Source organism: Lissotriton vulgaris, chromosome 11 (genome assembly GCF_964263255.1).
Source record: "Lissotriton vulgaris chromosome 11, aLisVul1.2, whole genome shotgun sequence".
Classification (NCBI taxonomy): Eukaryota; Metazoa; Chordata; class Amphibia; order Caudata; family Salamandridae; genus Lissotriton; species Lissotriton vulgaris.
In genome coordinates, this window is record NC_141699.1 from 539496176 (window position 1) to 539511839 (window position 15664).

The 15664-nt window shown below is 49.2% G+C and overlaps 1 protein-coding gene across 1 annotated transcript in view; it reads right to left on the bottom strand.

Annotated features, from left to right (window-relative positions):
* The window catches only part of IKBKB (inhibitor of nuclear factor kappa B kinase subunit beta), a 616380-nt gene that overhangs the window by 369996 nt on the left and 230720 nt on the right, over window positions 1-15664 (bottom strand). Inside the window, exon 4 of the mRNA XM_086943580.1 lies at window positions 5892-6009. Coding sequence (XP_086799706.1) covers window positions 5892-6009 — 118 coding nt within the window. The remainder of the gene's footprint in view (window positions 1-5891; window positions 6010-15664) is intronic.

Consider the following 15664-nt stretch of genomic DNA (forward strand, 5'->3'; position numbering starts at 1 on the left):
GGCAAGAATGCCCCACCCTACCTCTACTTCTGAAGCACCCTCCAGAACACAACTCTCCCACCAGTTCGGGACCTTTACTCCCTCAGCAGCAGTGACCACGGTCAGACCAGCACAAGATCGGTGTAGTGAGGCGTTGCACTTTGCGGGTTGCCAGATGCGGCGCAGGCGGCGGCTCACGGACCGCGTCGAGACGGGGACGGCAAGCGGCATAGGCTGCGCGGCCGAAGGCAGACGCGGCTCAGTGCGGTGCCTACAGGACACCAGGCTGGTCATGACAGAGTCACAGCTCCCCTAACTGGTCTACCACCTGGGATTCGAATTCACTCCTCCTTCAGCAGCAAGGCAACCACTGCAGGTCAATCCCCCATACAGCTTACCCGGTTCCTTCTCTTCAGGCAGGAGTTCCTTCAGGACACTACATACAGTTGCCCTTATGTCCAGATCCGGAAACACCGGCTACTGGCTCCCCAACCGAGGGACGTACCCCTTTGGTCAGATGCCTGGCGCACCAGGACTTCCTTGAGGGTGCCATATAACTAATGTGTCGTGTGCAAGTCTTCCTGACACTCAGGACAGAAGTGGCATCACCCTGGTCACTCCCTGGCGACACAACCCTTCTGGTTGGCCCCTGACCCACTGGTTACTCCACTGGGGAATCTATCCCCCTCGCACCCCTCCATCTGGACTTCTGCACCCTCCCAACTGGAGCGGTACTGCCAGATAACAGAACTACTAGAGCCCTGCTTACAGGCGCTCCACGTTCTCTCCACGCTGGGAGATCTCCCTACAAGGACGCTCCATACGGACATGCTAGGCTCCCTCACCTGGTGTTCCTAAGAAAAAAAACACCCAGACTACGAAGACCAGGCTTGTGCTCCTCCGAGCCACTTCCACCACACTGGGCTGGAAGACCAGAACCTTTCCTTAGGGTCACTCCCCAACAATTAACACAATAGCACAGGGCAGGGGAAACTCCCATGAGCTTCAGGCCCACCCATGAAATCATGTTCACTGATGTTCTACATTCTTCAAACACTCTGGGAGATCTTCCTCAAATGACCTATTGGTACAGCCTAGGCCCCCGACCTGACGTTCCCTTCAGAAACATTCTAGGCCCTGACACTGGGTTTCGGGCACCTGGAGACATGCAGTCCCACCCACTCCTTCTCCTCTTGAGACAGGACGTGAGCCCCTACACCGAGACCTAGCTGGGCTACACTTAACCTCTTCCACCACACTGGGCTGGAAGACACCTCAGCCACTCCTTTTGGAATCACTCCATCCCCTATGCCTCTCTCCTCCCCGAACATTACCAACTCCAAACATCTGTCTCTAAATAGACCACAGAAATCAAAAGCCAGCTCCACTGTCTGCAGACGTTCTTGGGAAAAGTTTAACACACGGAACTTAGGTATCTGAGCAAAACAAGAGTACACAAGCATTCAGCAAGCTCCCCATCCAGAGAACTCACACACACGTCCAGTGCAACACACCATTCGTCCACACACACACCCCTCCCCAGACTGGTATGGCAGTTTCTACCACCCCTGATTTCTCAACCTGACCACACGTGACACAGGTACCATCACTCCAGGGCAGGGACGGGGGACACGTGCACTGAACACATTTATGCTGCCACCACTGGATCCCACCCTCCTGGTGAATCCAGAAAACACACTGCACTTAGGGGGATGATCTACCCTCCCGAGCTAGGGACACCTAACTCAAAGTGCACAAGAAACACATTTCCACAGAAATGACATTTTTAGCAAACTCCATACAATAATCCCCAAAATGTGACCATCTAAAATGCAGAGTTTTGCAGTGTGGCCCGTTGCCACCGTGGTACATCGCAAACACAAATCCTTATCCTCACCGCTGCGTCCAATGTTAGAAACGGGACCCTGGCTGGCCAAGACTCGCGTCGAGGTCAGTCAGGGATCACCATTCCTAAGGTCAGGGCAAGGGAGTTACACGCCAAGATAACCCCTACTCGCCCTCTAGGTAACGTGGCGCGAGCAGCAAGGCTAAACTTGGAGGCGATATGAGTTAAGTATTTGCGCACGCACCCCAGCAACAACACCCAAGGCCCACCACAAAGGAAACTCCACACAAGGTTATATAAAAATAGCCTTTGTATTACACCAAAACACATTAGATAAAACACACACTTTACAAAGTGCCAGAGGCACGGGCAGAATTTACAGGGGGATATTTACAAGACAGGGCCACCTGGACCACTGTCAGGAATCAGCACTTTTAGAAGTAACACTTTTAAAAATAGCACTTAGGATGTAAAACTGTAGCACAAAGATAACATACAACCAGTCACTACTGGTACCAGGTGAGCACCACCTATGCAACCCTCACTATCTTAGGAGATTACACTAGGGACCTGGGCCTCGCTAGTACCACCTGCACTAGGGAGAAAACAACCACCTAAGTATTACAATACCTGTAGGGGTGTAAGAAAGGAAACACATGATGCATCACAATACATTCAGCGGTGTAAAAGGACAAAGCACATGACGCATAAAAACACATTCAGAGGTGCAAGGAACAAGGCACATGATGCATCTACAACACATTCAGAGGTGCAGCAAAGAACACTTCGCATAAATCACATTAGCACATCAATCATAAATGCGCCAGAATCACATTAGCCAGAACTTACATCAAAGTCCAGGGTGCGCCACTGCGCCAAAACCTAAACGTGGCAGCTGCCCACAAAGTGCTGGGCAACTGGGCATCGTGGGAGCCTCGCAGGCTCTGAGGAATAAATATGCAAAGGGAGAGCCTCTCAGGGCTCTCAAAACAAAGGTCTGGCACTTGAGCCTCTCTGGGCTCGTAAGACAGGAAATGCCCCCTGAGCCTCTCGGGCTCTCCATGAACTGCAGCCAACGTTGGAGCCTCTCAGGGCTCGAGGACAAGGCGGGGGCAAGCGGAGTCCCCCCTCTGGGGACTCGACATGGCCAAACTGGGCAACGAGCCTCTCATGGGCTTTGAAGCAATGTGGGGCCCAGGGGAGCCTCTCAGGGCTCGAGGAGTTAAGATACGGGTGGAGCCTCTCAGGCTCGAAGTACACATGCCCAATGAGCCTCGTGGGCTCTAAATAAATAGTGCCGGGGTGACGGGCCACTGGGAACAGGTATGGCCACATCGTTGGAGCGGCCCGCTATCATGTGGGGCCGCTCGAAGAACAACCAGGGACAGTCCCGAGGCCCCCCCTCCTTACCGGGCTCCGGGCGTCCCTTCTCTCTGTGTCCCCTCTCCGGGGACAGCGCAGGACTCCGCCTCCGGGGCTCCCCTCACTTCTGGGAGCCCCGTCACGCAACATCCGGCATCTTCACCCGGTCCCCCATCTCGGGACCGGGACTTGGCAGGTGGAGCCCTCAAGGCTCCGGGCTCCTCTTCTCCGGCCGGGCGTCACGGCCAATCAGAGGACGGCAGCGGGCGGGACTTCCTTTAGCAAACCGGAAGTCCCGCCTACAGTCAGGCGCGCCGCCGCCTGACTTCCTGTTTTGCCCGCGGCTGCGGCGGTGAACACGGGGCAATGCCGGGTGGGCACCGGCTTTAATTAAATTGTACAGCGAGGTGGGCACTCGCTAGAGGTCCATTAAAGGGCAAATAAGCGGGGTGGCACCCGCTCCGAAAATCGGCAAAATGAGCCGTGGGCAGCCATAAGCAGGGTGGCACCTGCAAAGCAAAATAAAGCGCCTTCAGCGCTAAGGGCTAGATAGAGCGCTCCCAAGCGCTAGAGTAAAGAAAAAGCGCTTCCAGGCACTTTGTGAAGGAATCCAGGGCCCCCAGGCGCTAGGAAAGAAATACAGCGCTCCCAGGCGCTAGGAAGGCACAGAGAGCAACAAAAAGTCCTTCAGGGGTCCAAGGGCTGCAGTAGTCCAGGGGCTGGGCAGGGCCCAGGGGGGGCAAGCCTTCCCCTGGGCCCAAGCAGCAGCATGCCCCTGGCAGGATTCAAGTGTCAGAACAAGAACATTTTCATGGGGTCACAGCCCCTCTTTTATACAACTTTTCCCTTTTGTCTGTGGGTGCAGGGTGGGGGCAGAACCAGTCGCAGCTGGTCTGAGAGCACTGTTGATGGCTCAACCACCCCTTTCATTCATCAGGCAGGCTAGGGTCATCAGTCGCACCACAGGGGGCGGAGCCAGCATTGTGTGGGGGAAACCCAGCCTCATTCAGGACACAGGCGCAGCCCCTCCCTCACATCAGCATGCTAATCTCTCCATTCACCACCGGGGCAGACCCACACAGACTTCCTGGAGCCTGGCATCCCAGCCAGCTCCAGCCAATCACACGCCAGCACCTTCACAGCACATACACAGTCATGTCTAGAAGTGGCGCTTCCGCACAAGACACATACACACCGCACATACCATTGCGCAGCATTCACTCTCCCGAGTTCGCACATACCAAACTTGACCATGCACGCCTCACGCATCAGGAACTACCAGGGACACAGACATTCCCCATGTATTCCTATGGGAGAGCAGGCCAATCTCACACACACACTCAGGGAGAGGACGCACTTTACACTGCGCCACAGTGTCAAAGTGCGCAAAGACCAGAAATCACTAGGCAAAAAGTTCAGGGGTGAACCTGCCAGAAGGGCCAAGTCCAACATGAGATCACCCAGCTTTCTAGTTTTGCCGAGCACCACGTCCCGATCGCGGTAGTTGAGGAGTTTGAAGAGGAACGGGCGGGGCTGGGCTCCGGGTTTCTGCGTGGCACTCTGTGCACTCTTTCCACAGAAATTCCAAGTGTTTTAGGTTTTGTCTTCCAGGCCTCCAGCTTTTTAAATTTTGAAACTGAAAGATGTTAATATGAGATGCTGAAGTCCAGATGAAGTCACAAGTAACAGACTACTGCTACCTTAAAACAGCGAGTAAAGGATAGCAATCCTGTAATTACTACATGAACAATCAAACACGATTACATGGAGATACATGGCTCACCGGGCAAGAATAATGCTTTAACTAATCTTAACTTGATATCCAGCATATTTACAGCCCTATCATTACCATCACGGAAAATGAGCCAAGATGACTGGCAGGTGGCTGGCAGATGTCCACACAGGCAATAATGTGGCACATCCTTAGAATCATATGACCACATGGGACATCTTGGGGTTGAAATCAGTGGCAGCTCCTCCGCTAAGGTGGTGGAGCGTCACCCCACTGCTCTTTGAGCAGTGAAAGAGGGCAAAATAAAATGATAATAACTGAACGTTATTCTCATTTTATTTATGGTTACTGCAGGGCTGGGTTAGGGCGGGGTTGGTGGCTCAGGGAGGAGGTGTGGACTGTGCACACTAAGTGCGCATGACTGCTTGTCAGACGTTTTGACTGGCCAGCAGTCATGCGCACTTTGCATATTCCCCACCAGGCTGTATTGGACAGCCTGGTGGGGAATATGAACAGGCTCCCTGTCCCGATCTGCATTGCAGCGTTGTGATTGGCTCAGGGGAACCTATGTGCCTGGGTACTTCCTGTAGCTTCTTCTGGACCAGACTCGAGAAGAGAAGCAGTGATGGAGAGGCATGGAAAAGATATGTTTTCCTTTTTAAGATGTTCAACCCCTCTGCCCCCGCCTCACCACTCCTGTTCCCTAGCAGCCGCCACTGGTTGAGATATTGTTCACCAAGTAAGTAGAAAAAAACAAGATCTCAGTTCTAAGTCTTGGAATGGGTGAACGAAAAGAGTAGTAAGGTATGGCTCTTCGTGGTATTTCAGAAATCAATTTAACTTTAAAGTTGAACGCAAAAGCAGGCAGTGAGACAAGCTAAGCATATTCAATTAGTGGCGGGGGAGGGAGATTTGAATGCCGACCCAGACCCTACAGCCCCTTTTTCTTTCAATTGTTTGCATCCCACTTACCTTTCGTAAGTCTCCACCCTCACAGTACTCCATCGCCAGCAGTGGCAGATCATTGGGGGCAAGTTTCTGCATTCCTTCTGGAACATCACGGGCTGCCACCACATTTGGGTGATTCAACCTGGGAAAGAAAAAGCGGAGAGATATGTTGATGCTATGTGGCATCTTGGTTAGTGCGTACAGCCCATCGACGATCAACATGCAGCCCACAATAAACAGAAAACCAAACTTCACTCATCACCTTTAATTGAAATTATATATGGTTTACCTTCTGTTGTCTATTCTAGACGGTCAACAGGGACTGTTAATGTACTGGTGGATTTCAGCCCTGCTGCTTCCTGGAGGAGGCATGTTTCCTAGAAGACATGGAATGAGGCAGCAGATGGGGAATTTTGAGCCCTGGGTAATTTCATGGGTCTGAGATCTACCTCTAGGGTATAAACATTATCACAAGAATTTACAAATTATGGGAATTTAACACTTTCAAGCAGAAAATACAGGGACATTTTGCTTTACCTTACAAGTCTCAACGAGCATTGCAATACTCAAAGCATACGACAGCTAAGTGGAGTTACATTTGTATTTTTCAGACAATTATCAATGCCCGGAAGGATGGATGGAAAATCCAAGAAATGTAGTAATGTGTTACCACTTTCTCGCAGAAGCAGCCTTTGATATTTTATAGGCTAGAAATAGATATTTCCTTGCCAAGTCAGGATAAATTACACAGGTAACAGGCAAGTCAGGCCACCCCATTCTCATTCCAAAAGCTCATCCCAGTCCTACAGTGTACATAGGTTTCCTGCAGAGAGCGACGATTGGTGTACATAGCATCGCAAAGACAGCATGCAGCAAAAGAAGCATTTCTTGCTGCTAAATTCCAACTTTTGGAAGAGCCGACTCTCCTCCCTGGGCTGTAGCACCTCCACTTGTAAACTGAAAGTCAAATCAGCTAATATAAATAAAATAAAAATAAAACAATCTACTGCGAACTCGGTCTTCCAGCTACCAGCAGGGCTCCTCCCGTTCCGGTGCCCTCGCCTGGACACCAGCCTTGTATTCCAAGGGCACGTCATAATGTGGCATCTCAACATGTCAACGTACGTCACCACTACGGGCAGTACCACGATTTCCATGTTTACTGGGGATCGGACAAGGCCACGGTCCGATTATTTGACCCTTTTCGCTTTCCTTTGCAGACACGTCAAATAAGTAAAACATATTTTCTAACTTCATCGTGCTGACGAGCTACTTATCTGATGGGAAAACACAGCCAGTGAAAGTTCGCATAGAAAGCCTTCTGAACCTTTGTTTGGAATGTTCCATGGAGTCCGCTATTTCAGCGTGCTCCAATGACAACATTGTGTTCCACTTGGCTATTCGTCTTCTGTATGCTCGATACAGACTGTTATGGTACAGCAAAGCTTTCCTGCACAGAGGACGAATTATTTCACTGAGGAAAGTACGCCATTCTGGCCGGACAACCATAAGGCACCTCAAAACACCGGCTTGAACGTGGAAAAGAACACTTCCATAAGCAACACAAGAAAACAACTGGCTTAAAGGAAATCAATTAACCATCAACGTGATACCTAAAGGACAACCTTTAGATATCTCAAGGCAATCTACTGAAGGAGAAGTAATGACCAATAACCGTGGAGTAAAATGCATCATGAAGACTTTTTTGTTAAGGAACAAAGTAACTCACAAAACTGACTAACCTGACTACAGATTAAAATACAGATGAAACCCGACAACTCTCCAGCTGCACTATAAAGCGCCACAGCCAGACAGTGCGTCTAGACTCTAGACAGAGAGCGGGCTGGGGACGCTAACACCGCAGGTAAAGTGACGAGACAGGACCAATGTTGTGCAGTGTTTTATATCCCATGGAATCTGGGCATCACTTTCCCTACACTGAATCACTAAGTCCGAAGGATGCCAGCTACACCTCATGTGAACTGCAGAGCAGTGGATACAACGAGAACAGGAAGATCATTACAGCAAGTGGGGTGCAAGGCGTAGGAGTGGTCATTGGTTTGCGAGAACTGGGTGTTCGGACTAATTATGGCAGAATAAAAGGTTACATCTCATACCCTGATAAAATCAATACTCACTAGAATACTGCTTTCGTGGCATGATTTATCTGTTTTCAACAACTTTCACAAGCCAAACAACTTGCTTAAAAAAAAATAAGTAAAAAAAATAAGAGCTCTCACTATGGACACCACTGTCCAACAGCATTACTACTTGGCCTGAGCATCTCCCCCTTCGTCCCAGGAACAGATAAGGAGAACTTGTGGATGACAAGAGAGGGAGCGTGTAGAGTGCTGCTCAGCCTGTTCGGCTACATGATTACCTCTATTACTTTACAGAGCGCTTGTATAAATGAAGTGCATACCCATGTACCTATGGCTGAAGATTTGAAAGTGTATGGCTTGTGAATTCTCTACTCCTCTCCCCTACTTCTAAAGCAAATGGATTATCCCTAGTCGCCAACTTCAACCTACCCCTGCAAATACTTTTTGATGGCTCCACTATGTTATTAAGATGAAACAAAGAATACAAACTAATGCAAATTGGCACAGTGGGATGTTGTCCCCCCCAACTGCAGGACAGACTCTCAATTCACAAGTGTACTAACACATGAACAGAAATAAAGTAATGCTATTTTTTCAATCAACTCGTAAATCAAAGGTTTCTGCAATAGGAGCGTCGAACCCATGAGCTATTTGACAGATAACACACAGATACATCCATTCAAATATTAAGGTGGGGGTTTAACGTTCAAATCGCAAGAAGGGGGGAAAATCAGTTTTGTTCTCTTACAGGTAGAAAACGTACACTTTGGACTCAATTGACAAAATACCTTGAGAAAAGTTGGAAATGTACACACCCAGACTGCTTACAAGTTAAGGTGCTAATAATCCACCTGGTAAATATCAATAACTTGGGGCTCATAACTTAAGGGTACACTAAATAACACCTATTACGAGTTATTGGGGAATAACATGCGGATTTTGGTGCTTAATGCACCAAAATCTGCATGGTAGGGTAAATACAGTATACTTTTCCATGTTAAATTTCGGCAGGTTTGACCTGCAAAAATGTAACTAATGTTGAGGTATTTAACGCCTCCGATAATTATTGGAGGAGTGAAATATCTTCAAACTCGTAATTCCGACCCATACGTAAAGAGAGGTGTATGCACAGGTCAGAATACAACGAGGTACCCCTAATCAGGGCCATAGAATCGAGCTTACGTTTGGAGTAACTTTCCTACTCTTTAGACATACACCACTTTTTCAGTTGCAGAAGCGCATTGCTGGGTCGCGCTTACCCTTGGCTGGACACCGTGAGGACCGCTGCAAAACCTCGCCGCAACCGCTCCGCGGGTGCCGCTTCGTCAGGAGGAGCTGAGCAAGAGACCTCCCAGGGACCAGGAACTACCTTTGGCAGAGGGCTGCGAGCGTACCAGGGACTCCAATTCCCAGGAGTCCCTGATAGACCGGTGACAACTTCCGGTCCGCTCTCCCTGCCGGCCCGCCCACCGCCCACCGGAGGGCTTCTTAATCCCACCGCAGCACTACCCTCATTGGGACACCACTTTTTCAGTTGCAGAAGCGCATTGCTGGGTCGCGCTTACCCTTGGCTGGACACCGTGAGGACCGCTGCAAAACCTCGCCGCACCCGCTCCGCGGGTGCCGCTTCGTCAGGAGGAGCTGAGCAAGAGACCTCCCAGGGACCAGCAACTACCTTTGGCAGAGGGCTGCAAGGCTGCGAGCGTACCAGGGACTCCAATTCCCAGGAGTCCCTGATAGACCGGTGACAACTTCCGGTCCGCTCTCCCTGCCGGCCCGCCCACTGCCCTCAGACTCCGCCATATCTGGGGTGACCCCTCCCGCAGCGCGGGACGCAGCCCGGAGCAAAGACCGGGCTAAGAGCGGGCCGTTAGAGGCCGTTCGAGGACTGAGCAGACTGGACTGGCCCACCCCCCTTATTGCCACAACCTGACTATTTTATTTTCGCGCTGATATAGGCAAGTTAAAACTGTTACACCTTAATTTGTCTGTTTGAGTAACGACATCCCCTTCACCTTAAACACCATGAGCACTAGGGTGACACGCAGCAAGGCCTCCAAAGGTGGCTCACAAATTAGTGGCCCTATGGACGATTTCATTACCACACAAATATAGCCATAGATGAAGAGATATCCAAACTTCAAACCCGGGTTTCTCTAGAACTAGTAGCTGCAAGAAGGTTGTCCCAAGTAATTGCACTTTCAAAAAAATCATCTTTAGGCCATATAGCCGCTTCTGTTACTCCAGATCGTCCTGTTCGTCCTCACTGTATAGTCACACAGGTCGATGTCCACCAGTCCCCGATCCCTCCTACTCCCATCTTGCCCTTGGAGCAATCATCCACTGTAGAAGGGACAAATTGCCCTGCACCTTCTTATGCCCAGAGTTTTACCCTTAACCCATCCCCTCAAGCATCCCCGATTACCACCTGCGTTAGCGGCATACAACCCAAAGAAAACGCCACTCACGCTCAGCCTATTCTCGGAAGAAGGCAAAAGTTGCAGTCTCCCAACATCTGACACTGACCAATGTCCCGGCATCTAATGTTTTACCAGAGTGTTCGTCGAGTATACAGCCACCATGCCAAGGCAAGGGAGAGGGCCTAGTTACACCCCCCACCACCATCCTAGAGGATGAGGGCTCGCAGGCAGAGGGGCTGGGTAGGAATGACAGGGAATTCATAGACCTAGTTTGGGAAACACTAAAAAAACTTCTCTCACCCCTTGACCTTAGATTGTCGAGGATAGAAAACAACTTGCTCGAGATGGAAAAGAGCATTATTGCTCTGGCCACTCTCGGCTTGAGAAGTCTTGAAAATCAGGGTCTGCCTCCAACTGACCCAATACCACTAGCTCCTGTCTCGCAAGCTGTGCAGCACCCACTTTCAGCTCCAGATGCTGTAAGGCCTGTCCCTAAACCGAGGACTGTGGCCGTGGACCAAGTTTCCACTACCGCCAAACCTCAGGCCTCCAAACCCCAGGTTCCCAAACGGAGTTCCAAGTCCCAACTAGCAAACTCTAATTCGGGAGCGCCTTCTAGACCTCATCCTGTTGAAACCCAGGGCCCTCGTGCAAAAGACAATTTTAGAGGGGGCTACATTGATCTTCCCCCAGAGGCCAATGACTATGTGGTTGTGTTGACAGGCGTTCCTGTGATTGACATTGGCCAATACGAAAACCATTGGTCATTGAAAAATAAGATAATGTATTGGCTCAACGTTAACAGGCCGATACCCAATGGTAGAAGAAGTCGAGTACTGATGGTCCGCAGAACACCCTGGGTGGGTCCAACAAAGAAGTCTAACCCTGGGGACTGTGTAGTTGTGACTTTTGAGGACCCACACACGATACACCATATTTGTTCCTGGCCGAGCAGTGAAGAGTCCTCAGTCATACCAAGGCCGCTATCCTTCTTCTACCCTCCACGACAAGTGCACACCCAAGTGGATAATTGGTCATTGGTACAGCATCGCCCATGGAATAGTCATCCGAAGAGGCAAAAGAATATTCTCCCACACTGGAATGGCCTCTCAACCTACAACAGATTTGGTGGCCTAGAGGAGGTTGATTGACTTTCTATGCTCCCCGTCTACCCACAATTGGAAAAAGCAACGACATTGCAGGCTTCAGACAATGTTGAAACTCCAACTCATGGCTCCCCAACAGGCCAAGGCGGGTCATTGAACAGCTTGTCCCTTGACAGGGGGCCGATCAAACCGAATACTTTAGACCACAATAGAGCGGAAACGAGGACAGATCTACCCTGCTTGATCCCCCCTCTTCCTGTTCAATCTGAACTAGTGGGGACTAACCTGCTTGATACAGCTGCGACCCCAATTTACCACCAGACCGAGATACCTCTAAGGTCTTTTAGACTGGCTGTGATAAACCCTCCCTTGCCTATCCACTCACCCAAACACTCTATATCTGGTGAACCTTTTTTGAAGATTCTAAGCTGGAACGTGGCAGGCCTCGCACGCAACTTTGATATCCCTGAATGGAATGCTTTCCTGGCACCTTATGACATTTGTCTCCTACAGGAAACCTGGTGCCAGGAACCAAGACATAGAGTGGGTTTCTCGACCTACTTTGTCCCAGCTGTCCATCATCAAGGATCCAAAGGACGCCCGTCCGGCGGTCTTCTCATATGGATCAGCATAGCACTAGGTCTTAGTGTAACCCAAAGGACTACCCAATCGTCTGATCTTCAGTGGATATCACTACACTGTAAAGGGGGAAGAAATCTAGAATTATTTAATCTCTATCTGAGGGGCGCCAGGAGCGGAGCATCACCTCTAAATCCAACAGGCTTAAGCAGCAACCTAGCTGCCTGTAATACTGACTCTCTTGTCCTTCTTGCAGGCGATTTTAATTGCTGTTTTGAGCCTTTGGCTAAGGAAGACATTCTGGATACCTTTGATGAGGATACCAGGAGAGGTATTCCTATCCTGAACCTTGAACCGATCCCTAAATGGACACAAAGCGCGATAGACATAAACGCTCTTTGTATGGAACACAACCTGAGACCAACGAATGGTCGTTCCAAATCGGATTCCATGGGTGCCCATACATACAACAGGACGGGTCACTCATCCAGAATTGATTTTATCATGCTCAACTATAACCTCTGGCCATACCATCACGACATGGAGGTTATAGAGTCCTGTGATAGCGACCACAACCCCCTTTCCTTAACTATCTCTATCCCCTGGCAAGCTGGGAATCAAGACACTCCAGACCACATATGGAAAGCTTCGCATGAGATTCTTCCTTCAAACTGTGGCAGGCGTTTGAAATGGGCTAGAGTCTCAGCAGACGAGGCAAGGATGACGCAAGCCGGAACCATCTTGACAAAGGTAGAACCTCGGCTTGACGCCTTAAATCCCACTAGCAAGAAGGTCTTACCGCTATTTACAGAGACTATAGCGGCATTAAGTGAGTTGTTCATCATTCCCAAACCCAGCTCCAGGGCTGCTTCAAAAGGTGCTCCAAGGGCAAGAGAAAAGTGGTTTTCATCCAAATGTCGAGCCGCTAAGGGTGGTCTTGTCGCTGCAGTGAAGAACAAAGATCAAGCCAACATCAGGACCGCAAGGAAACTTTATAGAAAAACTGTGACAGAGGCCAAGCAGGCTCATGATTTTAATTTTTGGCGGGAACTAACAGAGGCAAGCACAAGGAAAGATGCCAAGGGGTTTTGGGGCTTGCTAAGATCTAGGGAAAAGCCCATTGACCACCAGCTAACTTGTAATATCCCTGGCGATGCTTGGTTTGCCCACTTCTCGAAACTGTATTCGGCTCCTTTAGGGCCACCTCAACCACTTTTGGTCCCACTGTCCAGCCTCACAGATTTCCCACCTAACGATGGTTTATTTACTAGTTTGGAAGTAGAGAAGGCAATTAGGTGTATTGTTCCTAATAAAGCGGCAGGCCCTGATGGGATCCCGGGCGATTTGATAAAGAATAACCCTCCATTCTGGAGCAGATTAATTGCTGCTCTCCTTAATGAGGTTACGCTGGGGGGTTCTTTCCCTGACTCATGGAGGGGCGCTGAAGTCGTCCCCATTTTTAAGAAAGGCTGCAGGGACGACCCAGCTAACTATCGTCCCATCAGTTTGCTGGACTCAACGCAAAAGGTAGCGGGGAAAGTGGTATTGGGCAGGATTCTGCAGTGGGCGGACGAAAATCAGATTCTGTCTGATTTTCAAGCAGGCTTTAGAACGGGGACAGGTACCGTCGAGCAGACATTCCGCCTTTTAATGCTTTATTGGAAAGTAGTGGTGCTAGGAGGGGGCAGTTTATATCTAGTCTTTATAGACTTGAGAACAGCCTTCCACCTGGTCCCACGTGCATTATTGTGGAAGGTCCTCGATGGGTTAGGTCTACCTCCCTACCTGCTGGCCTTGCTCATAAAATTTCATGACAGCAATTTTGCCCAAATTAGATGGGGTGCCCAGGGAGAAAAAACACCTCGTATCCCAGTAGACAGGGGCGTCCGCCAGGGGTGTGTGCTTGCCCCCACTCTGTTCTCTCTTTACGTCAACGGAGTGGTGGAGCATCTCCTTCAACATCCAGCAGATGCACCATCCCTGGCTGGAAGGAAAATCCCGACGCTCCTGTTTGCGGACGACACCCTTCTGATTTCGAAATCACCTGTGGGCATACAGTCATTGCTCTCCAGTTTCAAGGCCTTCTGCGACACCAAGGGATTGGCTATAAACATTGGTAAGACCAAATTCCTTGTCCTCAACCCCCCCAAGAAATCTGTTAATCTCCCCGTCCTAGACTCTGTTCCATTAGAAAGAGTCAAAGAATTTGACTATCTGGGCATATGTCTTAGCGATAGTATGAGTTGGAAGGCACACCACCAAAAGGTGTTTCTGATTCATAAGAGGGTTGTTGGTGCCCTGCTCAAAGAACAGCGTGCTTCCTCCACAAAACCAATTGGGGCACTTCTTGACATCTACAGGGCAAGGGTTGTGAGTGCAGCACTGTACGGCGCAGAACTTTGGGGCACTCAGAGAGTGGACACTTTGGCCCACTTAGAAAATAACTTTCATAAAGATCTGATGAGGCTACCCCACAGTACTCCCACAATCCCCCTTTTGCTTGACGCAGGTACCCGCCCAATTTGTGAGCAAGCCAAATTACGCCCTCTCTTACTATGGTCCAGAATTTGGAATGTCCCCGAACTCCACAGCTATGCAGATGCCCTAAATGATCTATTGTCTCTACCAGGTTGGCATAAGGTCACCTGGCTTAGGGAGGTCAAGAGGCTTCTGTATAAGCTGGGCCTAGGAGATGCGTGGGAAAATAAATCAGCACCCCCAAAACAAGTACTGAAGAAGGCCTATTGGTCATGGGTGGACAATGAGAGAGTAGGCAAAACAAACCATCCTAAATCTGTCGCCAACTTTTTGATAGTTAAAGAAATCCCTTATAGGGAACCCTATTTGGATTTGATCCATAGTTCACACGACAGAGCATTGTATTTCAAATTCAGGGTCGGGGTACTACCTTTATGCCAGTTTACTTCCACCTGGAAACCACCCCTGCAAACTGTACCTTATTGCCCATTCTGTGAGTTAAAAGTCGAATCTGTTGCCCACTTGCTGTTCGAGTGTAGAGTCTATGCGGCCCCTAGAAGGAGGTGGTTGAAGCCTCTTTGTAGGAGCCTGGGAACTCGCTCACATTTGGAAGCTTTAAGAATATTGCTTACAGATGCCAGACCCTTTTTTGCCATTTGTCTGGCAAAATACTTAGGCTGGGCTTGGCGCATAAGAACTGCGAAAAAACTGGCGATCCAGTAATGTGTTCCCTTCTATTTTGCCTATTATTATTTTTTATACGTGAAAAACGATAAGATGTTTTTTTAATAATGTTATGTAGGTTGCTTTGTCTTGATTACTGTTAAATTGTTTCAATGCTATAATGTCCTGCTTTTATGATATGTTTTTATATCGAAATAAAGCTTACTACTACATACATAAAGATTCAAGAGAACTCTTGTGAATTTTCCAACCTTTCAAGAAGTGCACACATTTTTTAATTGTGCTGCATACGTGAGAGCAAAGCTATGACTTGCACTTCAACTTTTTTCTCAACATATTTTTCAACCCCCTGTAGAAATTAATGTCGCTACATTCCTATCAATATTGGCTGAGTTTTCTTCTTGTTCCCAGATAAAAACACATTCATT